Below are 23,079 nucleotides of genomic sequence, written 5' to 3'. Positions count from 1 at the left end.
ATGTGGATGACAACTTTATAATTACAATGTGCTAGCAAAATGTATATATATATAACATGGCTGCCTGGATTCAATTCTACAATTGTATGCTTCCAACTTTGTGGCACCAGTTTGTATGCTTCCAACTTTGTGGCACCAGTTTGGGAAAGACTTTTTCCTCGTCCAACATCACCATGACCTTATGCACAAACCTTAATTCCATTGTATCCACATATGTTTGGTTTTGGTACATGGTCCAGGAAGAAGTCCTTTAAAAAAGAACAAATTGTTCTGCACTTAACTCCCAGGAAGCTGGGTGCTAGCAGGAAAAAAGGGACAGTATAAACCCTCTTGAAGCACACGAACAAAGAAAAGGAATCCCAGTCCTTGACAGACACCACAACTAGGAACACACGAGCACTAACTGAGGTGAGAGCAGGGGCTATATAGATTGAGAGGCTGAAGATCTACACCCTTCATAGAAGTATCCACCATCAGCATAGGACCACCAATCAGGAGGCCTCAAGAGAAGAGAGGATATACCCTCCCTGCCAGCAGTAGTCATGTCATGCCACTGGATGCGATGCGCAAGCTACACGAGGCCTACTCTGAGTGCACCATCATCGTGGCTGGGATCGACCCACAGAAACTGACGTGGTGCTGGACGCGGCTGGAAGCAGGTAGGGGACCTCTGCTCCATGCAGAAGCAGGCCATGGGGCCTGACATACAGGTTCGGGACATATCTTGGCTTGAGGCAAGCAGGTGTAGATGAGCCTAGTTGCAGACTTGCAGTCTTAGACTTCTTTAGGTCCATCTACAGACACAGACATAGCAGAAGCAAGGCGTGTCGGAATATGCTGACGGCACCAGACTGGAGAACGGCAGATGGCAAGGGGGAGGGGGGAGCTGAAGTTAGGCACAAGGGATAATCCAAACAAGTAATCAAAGCCCACACCAAAGTTCAATATGGTAGGAAAGGGTGTTGGTGCTGTGGTTATGTGCAATACTTCCAATATACGTTTACATTCCCTCACTGTATTAGTCTGTTAGAATCCTTCTCCACTTATCTACCACTTTCTTGGTGAAGTTAAATTTCCTTTCATTACATATTAGGCTCAAATCAATCTACTAGACAAAAACACATACTCCCTTTCATATTGTTCACACTTTCCTGAACGTACTTCATTTTATTTCACAATAGTATTTACAAACCCCACCAAAACCAATAAATATAAATATGGAGCTACATGTCTCCACAGTTTCAGAAATAACAATTTTATGATCAATTCAACTAAAAAAATAACTTTTATTATAAAGAAAGTCTTAATCAAAACCAACAGAAAAGAAAAAACACAACCCTCATTCAACGTCAAACAACTGTATGATAACAAATTTCCAACAGTTTTTCCTCTTAATGTTCATTTCACAATAATTCCATTTTTTTAAATTTAATTAATTTTAACTCCAAGGTAAAATATTCAGAAGTCAACAGTAATATTCAGGCCTGGATCCTTCACTCTTAGAAGTCACCTGGGACTCCATACTTGACCTAGAGCACAGAAGAAGCCTTTCTGATTCTGTTGTGTCTCTTCTTGTCCATAATTCTGTTCCAGTATTTATGGAACGTGGCCTCAAGGACAAAGTTTCAAATTTTACGTAAGTCTCCTTTAAGAGATCCTCTTCGCCAGGACTCTGTGGCTTGCATTGCAGTTTCACAACTTTGTAAAGTAAAATGAAAATGACTGGTAAAATAACAACACAGGCCACACTGCTGGCCACAACTAGAATAGACACCTGCGAGCCACTTTCCGTAGTCAGTAGAGAATCGGTAGAGAATACAATACATTGGTCTTTCTTGGGTGGAGTTGATTTGGGACAAACACACGCCATGTATTTTGTGCTGGGCTGTAAACCGTCGATGGTTACTCTGTTTTTGCTGAGATCCGTGCTCAGCTTCAGCATCTCTTCATCACCATATTTTGAGTACAGGACAGTCAAAGTAGAGGTGTTTGTGGTGTTGAGGGTCTTCCAGGTTAAGGTGACCCGATCCTCCGACTCTATGCTTACTTTCAGGTTACATACCACAGAGTTCTGTTGTGTTGCTATTATTCCATTTTGCTCTCTGACCAAATCAAACTTTTTCTTGTTTCCTTGTGTATTCCCCTCACGGTTCTTCTTCATCTCTGGGTATAGTTTTTGCTGTTTCCTCTCTGGACTTTTTAATGTGGTAGATACAACAGTTGTTGGCACTAATGTGGGTGGTGCTGTTGATGTTCTTATGGATACTGATGTTACTGACGAAAATGAAAGCCAAGGAGTGATTGTTGATTTTTTTGATTCCTCTTTCCCTTCAGTTCGAACAGTATTGAGCTGTTCTGATTCTAATCTGCGCAATTCGCGTTGTGGAAATACTGTTGTGGTGACCACACCGAGTACTATGACGGTTATTGATGCTTCCGCCATACCTGCCAGATTTTTGGCATTGCATCGGTATTCTCCAGCATCTCTGTAAGAAATGCCATTCATACTTAGAATTGACCATCTGACGCCATCCGATGGGGATTCCTGGATAACTGCGACGGAAAGAAAAACAAGAAACGTAACAGCTATATTATGTATATACATATAAAATTTGCTTTATAGTCTGGCTGTACAAAAACAAATCCACTTTAATACACAACAAAGTCAAATCTAACCATCGAAATTTAATTTTTTATTTTGTGGACCAAAATATGTCCAGTTATTTTGCTTTCTATTAGACCTGTCCAGTATAAGCAAGAAAAAAATACATACTGTACAAATTAAACAGAAACATAACTTCTGCAATTTTCATATAGAAAACTATTTCAACAAACCTATTTAGCTTATTGGCAGTCTAGCCAAGTCATTGCAGTTGTTATTGAAACTAGGTTTATATCCATGTTTACAACTTTTTCATTTTTAGTCTATATACTTATATCTCTCAAAAAGTATGAGATTTTTGTTAATTGAGGAAGAGCAAAGGAGGGAGAGCATGACCAAACTGGACATAGGTGGCAGTTGCCAGCACTTCCACCCCATGAAAATATGGTACACTAGGCAGATGTTTTCCCTCAGTACTCAGGCTAGAATATCATATCCATTAAAGTGCTGGAGTGTACCTCTAAAGAACAACATTCAGGTCCAGACTGGTGATCTCAATAGTAGAGGTGGTCAGCAGCACCAAAAAATCAACAGGTGCACGAGACGGGCTCCACCAAGACCCTTAATGACAAATAAACAGATGAAGGCTCAGCAGCAGACAGGATCACCAGACTTGGTGATCTGTCAAACCACTTTGTGAAGGTGATAGGGCATAGCGCCAGGGTCGCTTTTCATACCTTGTATGGCCCTGACAGCTTTGATGCTCATGTGCATTTATAAAACATGTGCTTGTTTATTTGACTATAAAAGGTATTTAATCTCAATTTTATTATTATTTCTTAAACATAAAAATACCAGATCATTGTATTTCTGTTTTGCAGCATATATTGTGGAAACATATAAGAGAAAATACTGCACGCTTGTATAAAGAATATGTATACCTGTGTAATTTGAGGCGGTATTGTTGGTCCTGCTCCACAGTAATTGTGGGGTTGGAGAGCCTGTAGCATCGCATCTTAACAACACATTACTACCCAGTGGTGATGTAATTTTGGTAGCTGATGTCATCACTGATGGTTTCAGACACTGCTCTAGCTCTGCTCTTTGGAATAGAATGCCTGCTAGAGATTCGGGTCCATTACAGACCAAAAGAGGGTCCAGGAATACCACATGGGGATCTACAAGTTTTGAAAGCTCAATCAGTCTTGAAATGCGACAGTCACAGAACCAAGGATTGTCTTGTAGTCCTAAAAAAGAAAAGCACACGGCCTATTTGCATGAGCTGTCATTGAAGTTAAGTGCTTAACATGAAGACTATACTTTAGCAGACAGAGAATACCTCTATTTATGGTAGTATACAAAATCACAGTTAATACACAGATATTTTGGAACAATGAAATATGGGAGTTAAATACAGGAACATGTGAAAACTAAAAATTGTTGAATATATTGATTTGAACCAAGAACCTGACGTAAAGTCTATAAACTATAAAATGTAGAGTTCAAATTAAACCCTGTCATAACTTAACTTATTAAATGGAAAAAAAGGAAGCTTGCAAATAACAAGCTGTTGTATACATCTTCACCACTGGGGTTCACTCCTCTACTAATATACAGTTAAGAATACGCATTTGTTTCAGGGACTAGTTTGTGACCCGGGTTGCTGAATAGAAACTGCTGGGGTCCGAAATGAAGGACTTCTTTGTGTTATTTGTCTTTATACACATACTGTGCATGTATGTTTTATTGTTGAAGTTGACAATACAGAAAGGGATGCACAGGGAATGTATTAAAGGATCCAATCATGTTTTAAAAACTCCATACATTCATTTCAAGTAATAAATAAAAAATATTCAGGTACTGGCCCAAAATCTTAGAATCCGAGCAGATTAGGGGCAATCAACCCCATGTCCTCCTGTCCAGTTCCAGTACCTAAAACACATGCCAACTCTTCATAAATAAATGTATAAGAAAATGAGTAACTGCTTTGCCATCGCATACTGAAATCATCAGGTTTTTATTACCGGTATTTAAAAGATTTTGTATCACAAGCTTTTACCACATTGCCTGACTGAAATAATTCTAAAATTAAAAGCTTTTAAAAGAAGGGGAAATAAGGCTTGGGTATTAATAACCAAATTGCTCTCTGTATTGGCTGCCTGCTTTGAGCACATGGCTGGGATTAAATGATTTGTGAAGTACAAGGCTACTAATTGGGAAATCCCTGATAATCCTGCCTTTCGTAACACTGTATTAACTGTGTATAGGCATCAGAGAATACTACATATCCAGAGGCCACAGAAGTGTTTTAGGTGGCTTCTTGCTGGATATCAGGAAAATGACGCTCTCAAACTCAAGCAACTCTTAGGAATGGACATTATGGAGAGAGTGGTGGTGGGTTCTCTACAGGGCTAATCCATCAAGTTGTATGAGTTTTATTTGTTCCACGATAAACACAGGTCTGTAACATAAACAATATGTGTATTCTGTATTTATGTTTAAATTGGGACAATACACATGTTAAATAATAGTATATATATTTAAGGTCATTCAAAGACACAGGTGGGCCTTGGCAGAGACCCTCTGATCAGATCCACTGACAACGATACATTCAATGTCTGACAGTGGGCCCAGCTATGATAATGGTTCTTTTTTGAGCACCATATTTCGGGTTATTTCTTATTACAGATAATCATTCAGTCTGGAAGACCAGCCTTTTTACGTTAGCTCACCATATTTTTCTTACCTACCATAAAGTGACTTTATGTGGCATGTGAGCTTGTGTGCTCTGTCATGGTTACATTCATTTTGCATTTATTTGTGACAGATTGTATAAATGCACTTCATTCTATTATATTTTTAAGAAGCTTTGATTTTTTTTTAAGTATTCAGTAACTATGGATTTACTGCCACATAGTGTCAGTATGTACACAATGCTATGCAATTTGGGGGAATTCAGTTGTTGTGTATATTAGAGGAACAGATTAAAAGGTGCTACCTCCTCTACAGTACCTATAATCTGTGGTCAAATAATTTGTGGATCAAGATTTTTTTGAGAAAACCATTGTAGGCGTCTCTGTTTTTGCTCATGACTCCATACTTGCTTTGATGGACAAAGTTATCATAAATTTAATTCAATTTAAGAGTGGCACTAAGAATATTTTGCAAATATTAAGAGGAACGTTATTTTGCTTGGATCAATGAACTAAAGTATTGTGCAATATTCACATTAAGCATCATTATCAGTCATGGCAGTAAACAAGAAAATAGGAGAAAAGGGCAAAAGGTTATTTATGGTAAATGTTTACAAGAAGGTGGTTAGTTATCCATATATTTCAGATTCTAAAAAAAAACATATGTGTGGCATGAATTTTTTTAATAAGAGTCTTGATGCTTTCTATTATGGGCACATTGATGCTTTCTATAATGTACACTCTGTTTTAGTATAGAAAAAGACAGTGTCCATGAGTTCGCCCTCACTAGAACACTGTACAACAGAACCTTTGGAGTTTTTAGCAGGCTGTCAGGTTTACTTGCCAATCCAGCACCCATTAGTTTTCAGTCCCACTATCTACTTAGGTCTAGGGCCCCCACCCCATCAAAGTCCATCATGTTCATCCTTCTAGGGCCCTCTGTTCCCCTTTGGTTCATGTTACAAGTCCCTACCTTAAAAACAATGAATCTATATTTGAGGTAGGGAACTGTAAATAAGCTATACCATACTATTATTATTATGTATTCTTATTCATTATATAAGAAAAACATGATTTTATCAATTTATTAATGGCTTCTCAGTTTACCCACTTTTGGTTAAAAGAAAACATTTTCTTGATAAAGTTTTCTTATGCATTAAAGTTTATGAAATGCCACCCCCCAAAAAACATCAAACAAATCAATAACAAAACAATAAGAATCAGAATAGTGTTATTACAATTATTATATTATAATTTTAGATTCTATTCTATATTTAAAAAAATCCCTAAAATTCAGACATTGTTTCACCTATGTTTATCTTGCAGAAAGTGAATGTTCATCTCCATTAGTACACCAGACATCACCATCATCAATGACTTTAAACAATGTTTAACCCCATTTCTGTAATTCTTATTTACTGCTTGGTGAATGTGTATTTTAAAGAAATATTTGTTCATTCAGTTACCTTATTGCCAGATTAACACAGGGGCCTGTTGAGCTGGAGCTTGAGACCTATGTATTCCTAAAATGCCCATCAGCAAGTATTCCAAAGTTGGCTGCAAACATAGTACTGGGTGCAACGCACCTGGGTGCCACTAGCAGGCCGGGGCAGAGCAGAGACGGTTGAGAAGACAGAGGTCTTCCTCCAACCAGCACATGAGAGTTGTAATATGAACGTCTGGAAAGACAAAGGAATAGCTGCTTGCTGTTTGCTAAGCACATTTGAGAAGTTTTTGAGTGTAACAGAATCAAAATCAGACTTTTGGATTCGTACAAATTGTAATTTTGGCAAATTTCGTTAATTGGTAAGAATGTCTCAGAACGAGAAGTAAGCCCAACAAAACAAACAAAGCTGAAAGCTCTGAATTTCCGTTCACTTTTACTTGCTCTTTCTTGCTCTCTCTCTTCTCCGCTGACTGCTTCTGTGTCCCTCTTCCACAGCTCCAGTTCTTCTCTTGTTCTTCTGTCTTATTTCTTCGTGCCTTTCTCCCCAGTATCAGCTCTTTTGAACCAGACCTCTAGGCAGTAGCGTACCTAGCGGGGGGCGGGGGGGGCGGTCCGCACCGGGTGCCGCTCATCAGGGGGTGCCAACTTGCCGGCACCCGGCACCCCTCCAGAGACGGACAGTAATGTCCGCCGCTGGAGGAGCAGGCTCGCAAGAGAGCGGTATCGGAGGTCTTTAACAGACCTCCGGCTCCCTTGAGTGATTTTAAGCCGGTTCCCTTGAACCGGCTTAAAATCACTCAAGGGAGCCGGAGGTCTGTTAAAGACCTCCGATTCTGCTCCCTTGCGATCCGCGCGGCAACTGCTGCTGTGCAGAGGGCACTGTGGGCGCGGCTTCAGTGCTGCCGGGATCTGACAACAAACCCCGGCGGCACTGAAGCCGCGCCCACAGTGCCCTCTGACCCGGAAGAAGACAGAAGAAGAGGAGCGAAGAGGAAGACTGCTGTAAAAAGAAAAGACTGCTGTAAGAAGAAAAGAAGTAGAAAAGAAGGTAGGAAATCATTCATTAAGACTGAGTGACAGTGAGAGTGGATTGGTATGTGTGGAATCTGTGGATTGGTATATGTGTGGATTGGTATATGTGTGGATTAGTATGTGTGGAATCTGTGGATTGGTATGTGTGGAATCTGTGGATTGGTATGTGTGGTATGTGTGGAATCTGTGGATTGGTATGTGTGGTATGTGTGGAATCTGTGGATTGGTATGTGTGGAATCTGTGGATTGGTAAGTGTTGATTGGTAAATGTGTGAGAGTGATGGGTGTTATGCTGTACCATTTCCAATGTCATTATAATTATGCTCTAAAGTACATCATAACTCCCATCACTCTATACTGTTCCGTACAGTGGCAGAGCTGGGAGACAGAGGCCTGGCACCCCCACCGCAGGGTGCTGGTCAGGTTCTATGTGGGCAATGTGGACGCTGGCTTTGAGGTGTGCAATCTGTTATCTATGCCTGTAATTTAGGGTGTTTTATCTATAACTTTAATGCTGAGTTTTTATGTGAATTCCAATTGATCAATACCTGAAAAGCTGGGTTTGTGTGTTAATGTGTTGGTCTATATCTGCTATGCTATGTTTCTATACATTATTTATGTTTACCAGCAAATACAGGATTTGTATGTCTTATTCAGTTGATCAATACCTGGGGCGCTGTTTCCATGTGTTGTTTATTTGATCTATACCTTCAGTGCTGAGTGATTTCCAGTTGATCTATACCTGCAATGCTGGGTTTGTGTGTTCTGTTGATTTATACCTGCAATGCTATGTTTCCATACATTGTTTATGTATACCTGTAAATACAGGATATTTATGTCTTATTCAGTTGCGTGTGCTGTTTCCATGTGTTGTTTATTTGATCTATACCTGAACTACAGGGAGTAATTAAAAGAGAGTTGTGGTTTAGTGACGTAGGGGACAAATGGACTTTGGGGATGATTACGGGGAGAGGACCCCCCAATGTCACAGTGCAGTCAGAAGAAGGGAAGGCTGTACTGACTCTCACAGTCTTCCCCTGATCTGCAGTTGAGGGCAGTACAACATAATCCCTATCACTATACATCGATCTAGACATTTACAATAATGCAGCATAACCCCTACCACTATATACTAAGCCAGACACTGAAGTGGTAGGCCTACACCACATCAATGGCTTTGTATATAGTGATATGGGTTATGCTGCATTATTGTAAATGTCAGGCTCAATGTATAGTGATATGGATTACGCTGCCCCACCGTCAATGTGTGCTCAGTATAAAGTGATAGGTGTTATCCTGTATCACCGGCAATGTGGGCCTCAGTATATATTAACAGTTATGTTGTACCACCGTCAGCGCGTGCCTCAGTATATAATGGAAGCAGTTATGTTGTACTACTGTCAGCGCGTGTCTCAGTATATAATGATAGCAGTTGTGCTGCCTCAGTGTATAATGATAGTTATGTTGTACTACTATAAGTGTCTAGCTCAGTATATAAAGATAGCGGTTATGCTGTACCACCATCAATATCTGGCTCAGTTATAGTGATAGGTGTTATGCTGTTCCACTGTAGTATCTGGCTCAGTGTATAGTGATAGGAGTTATGCTGTTTCACTGTAATGTTTGCCTCAATATATAATGAAATTACTTAAGCTGCACCACCGTCAATGTCTGTCTCAGTATAGAGTGATAGGCATTATGCTGTACCACCGTCACTGCCTGGCTCAGTATATAGTGATAGGTGTCATGCTATACCACAGTCAGTGTCTGGTTCATATGGTATATATAATCATGAGTCGACATGGCAACACCACTATATATGCAAATGCTTAAATAAAAAGAGAACAATGTTATGGTGACTCCTGATTATAATATCAGAATTTTTTTTTAGTTTATAGTGTCTTTAGCTGCTTAGCCAGTACTTAATTTGTAATGTTTGTCACTCATTTGTTAGGTCTTCTTAGAAACTTGTTGTTTGTTGTTTTTTTGGGGGGTTATTAAAGAAAGCACTATTATATGTTCAGTAAATGTTATTTAAACATATTTATTTTACTTATAAGTTATTAATTTATTTTTTCAGATTTCTTGTTGTTTACAGTTGACATACAGTTTACAAATTGGTGCAATAAATATTCTTGCCAACATAATTTTGTAGATGTCTTTACATTTGGGGGGGGGTGCCACTTACAGGATCCGCCCCGGGTGCCAAATATTCTAGGTACGCCCCTGCCTCTAGGAATGCTTATTCAAAAGGGGGTAACCTCCGTGCACACCCTCTTCCATGATGTTAGTAGCATGGAGAAGCTGCCCACCCTTTTGCGGAAGTACTCCAAGTGGCCAGAATATTACAGATGGATTTGTGGAGAAAGACATGTTTCTGTCCCTCTCTTTCTCCAAGAATCTATCTGTATTATTCTGGCTTTTTGGAGTATGTATGCAAAAGAGCGGAGTCATGGTTGGGGAGAGGGTGTGTGCAGAGGCTCTGTCATTTTGAGGAAGGGCTCTGGGAGGCCTGGTTAACAGAGCTAATACCAGTGAGGAGCGGATAATGAAGGAAGAACAAGACGCAAGAGAAGAAGCGGAGCTGCTGAAAATCAGAAGGGCACACAAAAGTGGTCAGTGGAGAAGGTGGGGAGAAATTGAGAGAGAGCATGCGTCAGGGATATTCTTGCATGCGTCAGAGAGGCAAGCAAATCTATTGCATTTCCAGGAGACTTGGGAACTTTGTAGCTCTGGTGATCTGCAACTAGTATTATGCTTGGGTGGGTCTTAATGGTAATTGTAGTCCTGTTAGTTTACTGGCAAACAAAGCCTTACCCCATCACTATAAGTGCTGTGACTGACGCATTTCATAATTTCATAAAGCATGTTCAGCTCACTGAAATTTGTAGCATATTGCATCTTAAGTGGTGCAGTGGCTGTCACTCAAGCTGCAGTGGCATGAAAGTTCCATCCTGCACGGTGAGATATTGTTACAATAGCTGAAGCAAAAGCTTGTACCACTTCTTTTCTTTTTTGTTTTTTTTCCTGTTAATGCCTCAGTTCATTTGCCCAGACACATCTTGAGAGCTGGATTCATATGCTATACTATTCATCTGAAAGTGTAGCATTGTCCAAAATGTCTTGGTACGCGGAAGGGGACATAAGTCATTTTGGACAATGCTATGCTTCCAACTTTGTTGGAACGGTTTGGGAAAGATCCAGCATGACTGTGCCCCAGTACACAAAGCAAGGAACATAAAGACATGGTTGGATGAGTTTGGTATGGAAGAACTTGACTGTCCCGCACACTGGCCTCAACCCCATTAAACACCTTTGGGATGAACTGAAACAGAGGTTGCGAGCCAGACCTTCTCATCCAACATCAGTGCCTGACCTCACAAATGCTCTATAGGATCAATGGGCAAAAAATTCCACAGAAATATTCCAAAATCTTGTGTCCCACTACTTTTGGCTATATAGTGAATACTGGAGCACTTTTTTGAAAAAACAATATGAGCAATATGGGAAATTTACCAAACACATTTTCAGGATTTTATTATTTTTAAGTAGTTTGAAGAATTCTAGTTATTTTCAAAGAAACTGATTAAAACATGTATTTACATATAAGTAAGGAAGCTTGAATGCAAGGGATGTACATTTAACATGCTTGCAGCTATGTACTTAACTTGGGTGCTGCCCTAAGCCTAACATGGGGTAGCACCCTGAGTGGAGAAGATCAGAGATCTCTCTTCTAACCAACCCATTGAGTGGCAGCACAGCGGAGGGGCAGTTATATTGCAACCTTACCTGCCTCTAGCCCTCCAAATGTGCTTATCGTTAAGTATTGATTACCAGTGTATTCACTGAATATATGTGTAGTTTTTTTTTGGGGGGGGGGTTGGCCCAGATAATACAGTACCAGAATATCTTGGATAACCTGAAATCAATGTTCCCTTTTCCATCCTTACACACTGCATCAGTGCATCTGTATATATATATATATATATATATATATATATATATATATATATATATATATAAACTATGATAAACATTTCCTAGGCAACAGAATCTATTAAAAATGTAATTTGCCTATTACTAACATATAACACTTTTTATAATTACACTGCTAATATATAATTGTGTATTCAAAAATATTTACACTCTTCGTGGTATACATTTGTCACATTAATATCTTGATTTTCACAAAGCGCTTTTAGAAACTTACCCAGTATAACTCTCTGCGATATGGAGTCTGTCGTTTTGGCTGATGTATCGGGGTATAGAAGCCAGATGTCCATCAAATCTGAAGGCAAAGTTGTGAGTTTGTTGCTAGAGATATCTAGATAAGTGATATTTCTCAAATAACGTGCAGCATCAGCAGGGATACTTGCTATCTTGTTGTTATGCAGGTCCAATGTACGTAGACGAGGCATCTCCATTAAAGATTCCCATGGGAAAACGGATATCATATTTCCATCCAAGCGTAATTCATGAAGTTGCTTCAGATTGTAAAAACTACTTGAATCAATATTGGAAATGCTATTATAGGTAACCCAAAGGTATTTTAGATCCACCAGGTAGTAGAAGGCTTCAGTCGGAATTCTACGAATAACAGTCTTTTCTACTCGAAGCTTCACAGTGTCAACAGGAACATTAATAGGAATATCAAACATGTCAGGATCATTACAGAGAACAGACCTAATGTAAGAGAACATGCTATGTAAATAAGCGTATCCACATTTCTACGTATAAAAGTATGCATTAAGATTCTGGTATGATGCTCTTTCAGACTCTGAAATGCTTCAATTGTATAACGACATACGGATACATTTAACATTGAGGACAGAAAGACCTTTGTGATGATTGTTAACCTATTGAATTACACACAAAAAGTGTTATGATCATAGAGAGCAAACAATGCAAAATACATCAATATATACATTTCCTTAGGTACAGTTATTTTGCAATCCAAAGGTAAAAATACTACTTAATGGCTGACCATAGAGTAAAATATATTAGGAGCAATAGGGTTCCTTGTTGAAGTAAGTGTATGTATCTAAAGGCATGATAAAGGTTAGATACAAAGATAGATTGTGTAGCTACAATGCACATACCTTGCCCCTGTTCCATCGCTTCTTCCATGGAATATACAAGTGCATTGTGATGGACAAAAACCTTCCAGTTTACCAAAAAATAGTGTTACAACATAAAGAGAAAGAAAAAGACACATGGTTCCTAAACAATGAGAACTACATCAACAGTTTTTCTAAAGATCATTGTCAAAATCGTGTGAGATGCAATCTGGAGATGGGAAACCTGAACAGTGTACACTCATTTAGTAATAGAAGATTACACGGGATTAACAAAGATCTACGAGTTACTTAACCTTGGAATGTATTCTTCAAAGGATCATAGGGCCATGGTCTGAAAGAAACCATCACTGTTAGATATGTATAAATAACTCACCAGAGACCTGCCAGATGGACACAAGTGTTTGGGCGGAAGTCCTTCCACGTAAGGATCAGTGTTCAGACAATCATATTAAGACAGGTTGTTCAGAGGTAGGAAGATAAATAGAGATTTTAACGCCCTCTCTTTATTGGCATGGCAGACCTTCTGCATTGTTGCCTGTATTCTACTTCCATCTCAAGGCAGATTTGCCCCAAGAACAATACTAATTTTACTAAATCAACAACATATCTGTTGGGTTTTTTAATTGACAACCAAATAACAAGCTTTAAGCTTGAAAAACCTGTTGGAGGCAGATGAGTTAACTCTTTAAAATTTGAGTTAAAAGGTTAACTCAACAAAACGCAACACAAACTGCATGCACTTGAATGCTACAAGTTGCAGTCAAGAGAATGTGGGTTGAAAGTAGAGTTAAATTCAATTTCCGACTCACATGCCCTCTACTCCAACTAGTAAATTCACACAAGAAAAAAAAGGAAACTGTACCTGGACCTTCTGTTTGACAATGGGAACAATAAGATGCAATGTGTGGGGTGTGGGCTAATAATATTTCCATGGGAAGGGTACCGACTGTGCTCCTTCAGTCCTATCCACTATTGAGGCATTATGGTCACCAATACCCCTCCCCATTCCCTATGCTATGCGCTAAAAAATGTAATTAACCCTATGGGTCCTCTCTCCCCATTCAATATACTGTGGGGTGGTGTATTAATAAATATAATACCCCATGCATGCTTTCAATGTGTTTGCTACTTACTCATTGCTGCATACTGTACCATGTCACTTCAGCAGAGTAAGCTGTTCTTCATAACTATGCAGGTTACTTTTGATGGTTTATTGAACACAATACTGGATAACCAATTAAAAATTCAGGGCTGGATTTGGATTTCAGGGCTTGCAATATTTGCAGGTGCAAATGCAGGGGAAGAACTGGAGAACCATTACTTCAGACGGAAACACCAGACAAAGTATGGATCGTTTCCAGGTATGTGTATTGGGGAACTTTTGGAGGTTTCAGTTTGGAGATCATTCCATTTTCATAGTTTGGAGAGTTTCTTGCTACTAGCAGTAGAGACCAATTTTTAAGATGTCTTAATGAAAACAATTTCTGGGTAAGCTCTCCACAAGATTTTGGAGTGTGCCTGTGAGAATTTATGTCCATTCAGCCAAAAGAGTATTTGTGAAGTCAGGCACTGATGTTGGAAGTGGAATTTATCACTCCAGAGTCCAGGGGAGGTGTGGTTTATACTACTGAAGCCACTGCTTGACATTGCACATTGATTTTTGGCTTTGTACCTATCCGGACATGGAAATCCATTTCATGAAGTTCTCAACTAAAAGCGCTTCTGCTGAAGGTGGCATACTATGACAAAGCCATGTTTAAAGCCACTGAGCTCTTCAGTACGACTCATTCTACTACCAGTGTTTGTCTATGAAGATGGCTGCCTATCTTCCTCGATTTTATACACCTTTTTAGGTGGCTGAAATACTTAAACTCAATAATTAGGAACATACTTTTGGTCATATATATGGTAATTAATTAACATCTTGGGCAATACCTGTGATAAGCAAGTGTGGAGAGAGGAGCTTACCCTCACCCTCTTCCTGCTTGGTTCCATCCACCTCTGAGCATAAATCACAAAAATCATACACATGGAGAAGCAGGTTAAACATTGTCACTTGTTTATTGGCATATGAAGGCACAGAGTATAAGGGTGTCATCCCTATGCCAGAGTGCTTTGGGAGACACTCATTGGGAAGTGGTTATCAAGAGTTACTTCCTGTCGTGCCTTGCACTGCACCATGGATAATATTGCTCTTCTGAACCTAGAAGAAGACATCAAATAAGCATAAAATTCAGTTTTATTCTTGGTCATTTTCACATTGAAAGCCCATCTTACATACATCAACATGGAGATTTCAGAAAGTGTGTTACCTTTGGTAGGTAGCCACAGGCATTATGGTGGACATTTCACTAACTGGGAACTATTCACTGAAGGGAGAGTTGACAAAGCTTGTAAGAGAGTTGTGGTTTCCGCTCCTTGACCTTACTATATGTTATGAATGCCCAACTCAGTGAGCTTCTGCTGCAAGAAGAGCTTGGATTGCCCTGTATAATGTCTGGTTTACAGGACCAGCTGAGGCCTTCTTGCTGGAGAAACCTGCCATTGTTGGGCTTTCATAATGACTAGTGAAGTAAGGGAGATGAAATAGCAACTCTCTTGCATAATCTCCACTTGGTGAATAAAAAGTTACCTTAAATGGATACTTTGCTTACCTGTTTGGCACTGTCAATGACTATGTCAAGGTTTAGAGGGCCAAACAATAAAGGCTCTCTTTGCCTCAGTCTAATAAAAATATTAATAATAATTATAATATTATATTTATAATAAAGCCTTCAACATAAGGAAAAACAATAAAGGACACTGTAAATGTATAGAAATCAGGTGATATGTAAAAGCAGCTTGAGGAAGACAACTAATAGTAGCAGAAATCATTTCAATATTACTTACTTTTTATTTGCAATTACGTAAATGCAAGGATTGTAGAAAGTTGAGGATTTGGCAAACAGAGGTGCTATTATTGCCATGGCTGGAGAGATTTGTCTGGGATCCCCAAATGAAGACCATAAGCAAACTATAGAATAAGGAGACCAAGCCACCAGGAACATCACAATCATCACTACAGACATCTGAAATATATTAGAATATATGAAAACATGGTAATCAAACACTTATGTTTAGGTACATCAATATAGGTATATATACAATGACTTGGAGAATTGTAAAAGAAGCCAAGGTGTTGAAGCAAAAAAGTAAAGATCCTTAGCAGTCCTACAAAGCGTGTGTGTTAGTTGTAAAACCTCTCAGAAATATTAACACAGAATTATAATCTGCACTTAAGACACCTTCCAGCACTGTTTTTGACCAGAAGAAGTCTATATATACTTATCCTCATATATATCATTATTTTATTCACAGCTATTTATCTTGTAAGATCTTTGGATCAGGAGCATCTTACATTCGTAGATCTTGATTGATTTTCTTGTTATGCAGTGCTTACTATACTCTCATTAAATTGCAATGTCCGAGCAGGACACACAGCATATGGAACAAACCCATTAAGAATGGTGATAGCCTCAGCATTTTCTTTCACCCAACATCAATTCTGATTAGTTTTACCCATACCTTGGTTACATCAGCTTGATCGGACCAGTCTACGTTGGAGCCCCCAAGGCTATTTCTGCTATCATAGCCTTTCATGGTCCTGGACACATTATAATAACAGTAAAACATCACCATCAGAGGGATCACAAAATTTACTCCAACCACGGTCATGGTGTATGACACAAATGATCTGTGTGGAAAGGCATAGTGGAAAAAAAAATTAAACAGGAATTGCCTGTCCCATAAAAATCATGTCTAGAATTGGTATATATTAAATGTGTACTTCACAAAGCTGTGAGCAGCACATCTATAAATGAATCTGTGGACAAAACGGTGTGCTTCAGGCCAAAAAAATAATAATTATGGCTATAGAGAATGCTAGTTCATGAAATTTGGACTTTAATAGTCCCTCATTCAGTGGGTTGCATATGTATCCATTAACACCCACTGTGTACCTGACATGCATTGCTTTCTGGGATTGTGAACAGTGCCTTGTGGGGCAATTTGCATCATTAGGTCACAAGTATCACCGCAAGGCAGTTTGAGACACGGGTGTCTGCTACCTCACTAGGGTTGGACTGGCCTACTAGGATACCGGCAGATTTCCGGTTAGACTTCCTCCCCTGGTGCCAGTTTTGAGGCTGGTCATCTAATTATACTTATGCCCCTGTGTTAAATTGAAAATTATTGTTTGATATTAAATTAATATAATGGGTATGGAGATGATGAGGGGTTTTGTTAGGGAGCATGAAGTACTGATTTTCACTAATACTATTAAAACATTCTTACGCATCATTTTTCCTCCAGTTAATGGTACATGTAGCTCCAGTGGGATCTGGAGCGTAACTTGCCCACCCCACTATGGGCATCACTGACCAGAATACTGCATTTATCCAGGCAGCAAGGATCATAGCGGTGTAGTGACAGGCTGTAATTCTTCTTCCTATAGTTGGGAAGATATTTGGCCACAATTACCAATCATTTTCCAGTACGTTTATTGGACAGTTAGAGCTATTGCCATAAAAAAAAACATACAATAATAATAATATTAATAATAATACAACAAAATTTAAAATCTGCATGAAAATGGTCAATAATGTATACCTCTTAATAAGCTTAAAATTACAGAGAAATTTTAACTTTTACATTTCAACATAATTTTATTTTTTCAAGGTAAACAGAGCAAGTACTTTGGTAACATAAGTATGATAGTAAAACCGATTACGATCATTAAAAAATACATTATGTTGGTACATACTATACCTATGTCAGGCCTACAGATTGTCAAATATCGATCAATGGCAACAACAGTCAGAAGTCCTATACTTGCCATTCCAAAGAATATGTTCAGGCCAGCATATATCTGTAAGTAAGAAAGAAGCGTCACACTAGTAGACAATGAAATTAAGAAATCTCAAAATAAGTTTACAATATTACAAAGGAAACTGTCGCCACAGCTTTCACCGTAACTAAATGAATGTATTAACTCTGTCTAAATGTTCTGGTTTTCTGTTGCAGCTCAAGGTGGCAAGACTAGAATAGTGTAGTATATTCTTATCCTGAAGTTATCTTCACAAGGGCTGCCTGAGCCAAATAACAACAATCTGTAACTCAACAATAGCAGAGCAGCATTTTAAGGGGGAGACATAATAATCATACCTGGGAACTCTCCTTGTTTGACCCGAAGATCTCTGGGTGAAGCACCGCTTCTCGGGTTCTTCGGGTCAACACCTGAATCCTCGGGGTCGCGGGAGCGGGGTCTTGACACGCCCCGCTCCCCGCCAATTTTCCCTTTAAATGGGGGTGTTTCACGTGATGTCAGCAGGAATGTCCACTGCAATCAGCTGGAACACCCCCAGACTTCATCGGGAACGCCCGCCGGCGTCAGCAGGACTGCCCCCAACATCAGTCCTTGCCGTGTCCCGCAAGAGAAGGCTCCGGGTAGCCTCCAGATATTATAATAATGCAGATCCTGAGAACAGGACTTTAAAATGGCTGTCCCTGCAGTCAGTGGCTGTTTCAGGGGGCAGCCTCAGCTACAGAAGCAGATTGCCTTACTGGGGCGCCACTTTTACTTGGACCGGTTGGGGAGATCTCCTTGTAACCATCTTATATACATTATGGAGTACTGTGCTTAGCCAGCACAGACACATATTACAATTACTCCATGACACACGTCTTCAAAATGCAGTGCATCAGGATATGACATCATTTCCCAACACTCAGTATAGGAGACAGCGACTGCAGAGGTAAGCTGGGGGGGGGTGCTGCTTTATTTTGGGTCAGGCCTAGAGCAGCGCCTAGTCAAAATATGCCTCTCCACTGTGTATAAAAATTGTGGGTTTCTAATAGATATATATCATTGTTTTAATCTGAAAACACCATTACATAGGATTTAATTGGTGCGTTCCTACTGTTATTTGTACACATGTCCCTACAAAGATATGACCTCTTGCTAAATGCCAATTTAACTTAAAAGTTAAAGCCACGAGCACACGCGAGGTACAGCTGACTAGCGGTTGCAAAAATGAAGTGATATGAATGTCATAACACGTGACAGCAGGAAAATTGTAATGGGGCAAGAAAATGTGCGTCTCTGACATGAGGCATGGACTTTATTTCATAATATACACAACGTTTCAGTAAAAAAAAGAATGGAAACTGACAGCACTTTCCTACGTTATTGTGGAAGGGCTGAAATTGCAATGTTTTCCCTGGGGACAAAAACCCAATTTTTTCATCTAGCTGTACATCTGACAAAGAGTGCATGGGGCAATTCAGTGGAGGGAAAGGGGTAGGAAATGAGGGCATTGTATATAACTGGTGAAAGGTTTGGGCTAAAACTCTTAAAGCCTAAGTAAATACCGTAGTATTTTAGAGAGAATTGGCTTTTGTGCCTTTGGGGTTGTCTGTCACTGCCAAGCTGTCTTCTGAATGGCAATATCACCATTTTGGTCAGGTGGGATTAGGACTTAAATTGCCAGACCGAGCACTCTTTAATTAGGATATTTGACATATCGGGCCCAAATAAAGCTGAACTTTTCACTTCAACATATTTTTGAGACATTAAAGGGACCCTCCAGTCATGGTATGCACTTTAATGCATATGATAGCTCAGAGGGCCATGGTGTCCTGCCAGTGCAGGCTCAGCGAATGTTGCAGGGGGTCTAATGAGACCACGTTGTGCTCATGCATGGCAAATAGAATTGTGCAAATGGAGAAAAAAACAATTAGTACTCATTTTTCCTTGCGTTGTTTGTCCATTCGTTTTCAGACAACAAATTTTGTTTCTTGGCCTTTCAGTTCAGATAAAGTTCATTTCGGAGGGTTTTTTCCCATTTCAGAAATGAAATTCGACCTTGTTATTGAGAGGTGTATGTGAATCTCTCTTTTTTCTCTCACAAAAAGATGTACCTGTCATCTTTTACACAGCTCCACTTCTTCTCTTGCCTCTTCTTTTTCTTTTGTCTGTTCTTTCTGCATCCGTATCTTCCTGGAACCAGGTCTGTTAACTAGACCACTTCCACAAAAGGAAGTACACCAAGATGCCAAATCATGCAGATGGATCTGCAGAGAAAGAAAAGCGGCATCTTTTGCACCTCTCTTTCTCGGCAAATTAATCTGCATTATTCTGGCTTCTCGGAGTAATTCCGCAAAAGGGCGTAGCCACGTGGACAGCCTCTCTCCATTCCTCCAATTAGGGGAGAGGGTGTGCTTGGAGACTCCACCCTTTTGCAGAAGTGCTCCGAGAGGCCTGGTAACGGACCTGACACCAGTGAGAAGTGGACGAAGAAAGAAGACAGATGAAAGTTAGAAGAACAAACATGAGAAAAAGCAGAGGTGCAGAAAAGGAGACAGGGACACAGAAACGGCCAGCAGAGAAGGCAGGGATACATTGAGAGAGACCGTGAAACAGTGTGAGTGTGCAAGAGAGTTTGAGGCAGCAAGAGTGCGATTGAGAATGTGAGAGTGAAAAAATGAAATAAACAAAAAAATCAGAGCTCTCTGCTTCTTTTTAATTTCTTTTGTTGGGGTCCCTCCTCATTTTTGGACATTCATACGAATTAATGAAAAAGGCAGATTCGCTTCAATTAATTAATTAATAATGAGGATGCTTAAAGCAGCCAATCGGTGGCAAGAACCGTCAGACCATAGAGGAGGGAAGTAGCTGTTTCTACCAAAGATGTTTTCTTTCAGGTTTTTAAAGCCTGCATTTTAAAGTACTCATAAATTAGTTGAATATGCATTATTCTTTAGTGAGGCTGTCTCTTTAACAGAACGTTTAATGAGGTGTTTAATGATCCTTGTTCTCCATGCCCAATTATGCGAGCAAAGTCTTTCCAAAACAGGCTGCCAAAACCATGCAGTATCTAAAGTAGTTTTTTTGTAACACAATGTCAGAAGCTGTAAATTAAAAATAAAAAAGTAAAATCAAAGCTCAATTTATTTATTTCTTATTCAACCCATTAAAAACAAACACAAACCAAGATATCTTTTAGTAGTAAACCAGTATAGGTTTGAGAGAATAACATGTCACTACTGTACCTGGCATCCCGTGTTTCCAAATTTCCAACTTCCATGTATGTCGGAGGCAGCCGACATTGGATACCCGATCCCGCTGACACCAATGTCGGTGAAGGCCAAGTTAATGATGATCGCATTGGTTGCTGTGCGCAGTTCCTTGTATTTGACAAAGATTCCAAGTACAATAATGTTGCTCAAAAGGCTTATTACACCTTGGAAACAAACACGACAAGTATAACACTTATATGTTTATAGTTCTAGTTTTTTGGGTTTTTTTTACAAGAAGCTCCGGGGTTTTAGCCAATAATCTAAACCAATAATCTATATGTAATGATCATGTCCAAACTTGTCAAAACATTGTGGTTTCAACTCACTTCACTATTCATTATGAAGGGCCAACAGCAGCAAGTTTGTCCAGCAGAAAGGGTCGAGATGGCCCTGCATAATGTGTTAACTATACATTTTACAGGGTCAGTCAAGCTCTACCTGTTCCAGAAACTTATTAGATATTGGCATTCATAAAGTATAGTAAAGTCGCAGAGCTGAAACTTAACTATTCCTAGTGAATAGACCCCAAAGTGCTAATGATGACTTGCAAGTGCTCCATACACCAACCTCCCTTTAATCCCTGGATCAGTCTGTAATCAAACCCAGGGATGTTCTCACAGATTGCCTCACCTACCTATTTTATTTCTACTTAATATGAGTACAAAATACGCTTTCTGCTTTCATTTAAATTAATGTATTGTACAAAACTAAATTGTAATAGTTAGAAAAATAACTATACTTTAAATTAACTTAGCAATATCATGATAAATATACGTTATATATTGATATCAAAAATATATTACCACATGCTAGGAGGCCACTTAAATCAACAGGGATGCTAATCAGCTACCTTATCTTTTATAGTAGCAGCAGTCTACCTCTGTATTTTTCTTGATATTACATAAAGAAGTGTTTGCTATAAACTTTTAACATATGAGTACAAAAAAACACTAATATCCAAGTATTTTATGAATATCTCCAAGGTAAATAAATTGGGGGAAAACAACATCCAGTGAATACAGAGTGAATAATGAATGCTAGAATAGGGCTTTATGCCAAGATGATAAAAGAAAAAACTAAAAAGGTGACCTGCATTACAAAAGAGGAGAAAACCAAAGCAGCTACTTATAAAAGACAAATTCTGATGCAAAGTCTTTAAAGCGGTTTTATCACCATAGCAGTCGAGGATCAATCCTGCCGATTTCAACATACCACGGCTTTCTATAATGATAAGACCACTAAAACGCGGCAACACAATTGTTCTTTATAAGTAACCCCTGTGCTGTTTGTTGTGATTCTGCAATTGTAGGTTCATATAGAGGATTAGGGGATTTGAAGGGAAGTGTTAGGAGAGGATCACAAAGCATTAAAAAACAGGAAGACACAATATGTATGATATTTAAGTCATTGTTATAATTTCCGCAGTTCGAGTGTTTGCTTGTAGGTAAGTCATTGGCGTCAAGGTTTGTACATATCCTGAGCAACTCAAAATAACCAATTTTACAGCTACATCCTTAAAAATATAAATAATGAATTCTTGAAGCTATTCATACCTGCAGTGATCAGATAGGCTGCTACTATATTATGCTCCTTCTGGGAAAAAACAGAATGGCCTTCCGTGGAGGCGAGAGAAACGTTTGGTACGCTATATCCAAGAGGCAAGACTGTAAAATAATCTGAGGTTTTATCCATCTCAAACCTTCTGTCTTCAAGCAAGCACTGGAAGTGGGGAATACTTATTTTTTTATTTCAAGCATTAAATTGGTTGCATGTCTCAAAGAACCTCAACTTTGCGTCTGTATGCAGCTAAGCTTTTTAGCAAAACAAAGACCAGCACAGAAGCTCAGTCATTCAACAACGCAGCATTAAAACTCCATTCATAGCTAGGCGCTTAAACCAGTCACATGAACTCATTAGAGGGTAGCTCCACCATTAAACATGGATTATTTTGCTCTTCTTGGAATTAATAGTTTGTTTTCCTTTTTTCATACATTTCTGAGCCATAATTTAATACATAAAACGATAAAGTACAATGATCCAAAAATATCTTAATCAGACCGGGGAGTTTTCTTTATATAAAATATAAAAGCACCATGTGCTTTTTTTTTTTTT

The 23,079-nt window shown here is 39.1% G+C and overlaps 2 protein-coding genes across 2 annotated transcripts; both read right to left on the bottom strand.

Moving 5' to 3' along the window:
* Positions 1-984: 984 nt before the first annotated feature.
* LRIT3 (leucine rich repeat, Ig-like and transmembrane domains 3) lies at positions 985-14,902 on the bottom strand. The gene is made up of 5 exons (XM_053461483.1): positions 14,821-14,902; positions 12,874-12,934; positions 11,985-12,457; positions 3,544-3,849; positions 985-2,553 (listed from the first exon to the last, which is right to left on the bottom strand). The coding sequence occupies exons 1-5, from the start codon at positions 14,900-14,902 to the stop codon at positions 1,466-1,468; spliced, it is 2,010 nt and encodes a 669-aa protein (XP_053317458.1). The 3' UTR covers positions 985-1,465.
* RRH (retinal pigment epithelium-derived rhodopsin homolog) lies at positions 14,895-22,659 on the bottom strand. The gene is made up of 7 exons (XM_053461467.1): positions 22,521-22,659; positions 20,941-21,131; positions 17,659-17,758; positions 17,185-17,338; positions 16,417-16,585; positions 15,742-15,920; positions 14,895-15,055 (listed from the first exon to the last, which is right to left on the bottom strand). The coding sequence occupies exons 1-7, from the start codon at positions 22,657-22,659 to the stop codon at positions 14,953-14,955; spliced, it is 1,035 nt and encodes a 344-aa protein (XP_053317442.1). The 3' UTR covers positions 14,895-14,952.
* Positions 22,660-23,079: the final 420 nt, after the last annotated feature.

The sequence above is a fragment of the Spea bombifrons genome, chromosome 1 (genome assembly GCF_027358695.1).
Source record: "Spea bombifrons isolate aSpeBom1 chromosome 1, aSpeBom1.2.pri, whole genome shotgun sequence".
Lineage (NCBI taxonomy): Eukaryota > Metazoa > Chordata > Amphibia > Anura > Pelobatidae > Spea > Spea bombifrons.
The sequence above is the reverse complement of the archived record's forward strand: the minus strand, read 5'-3'. Positions and strand labels throughout refer to the sequence as shown.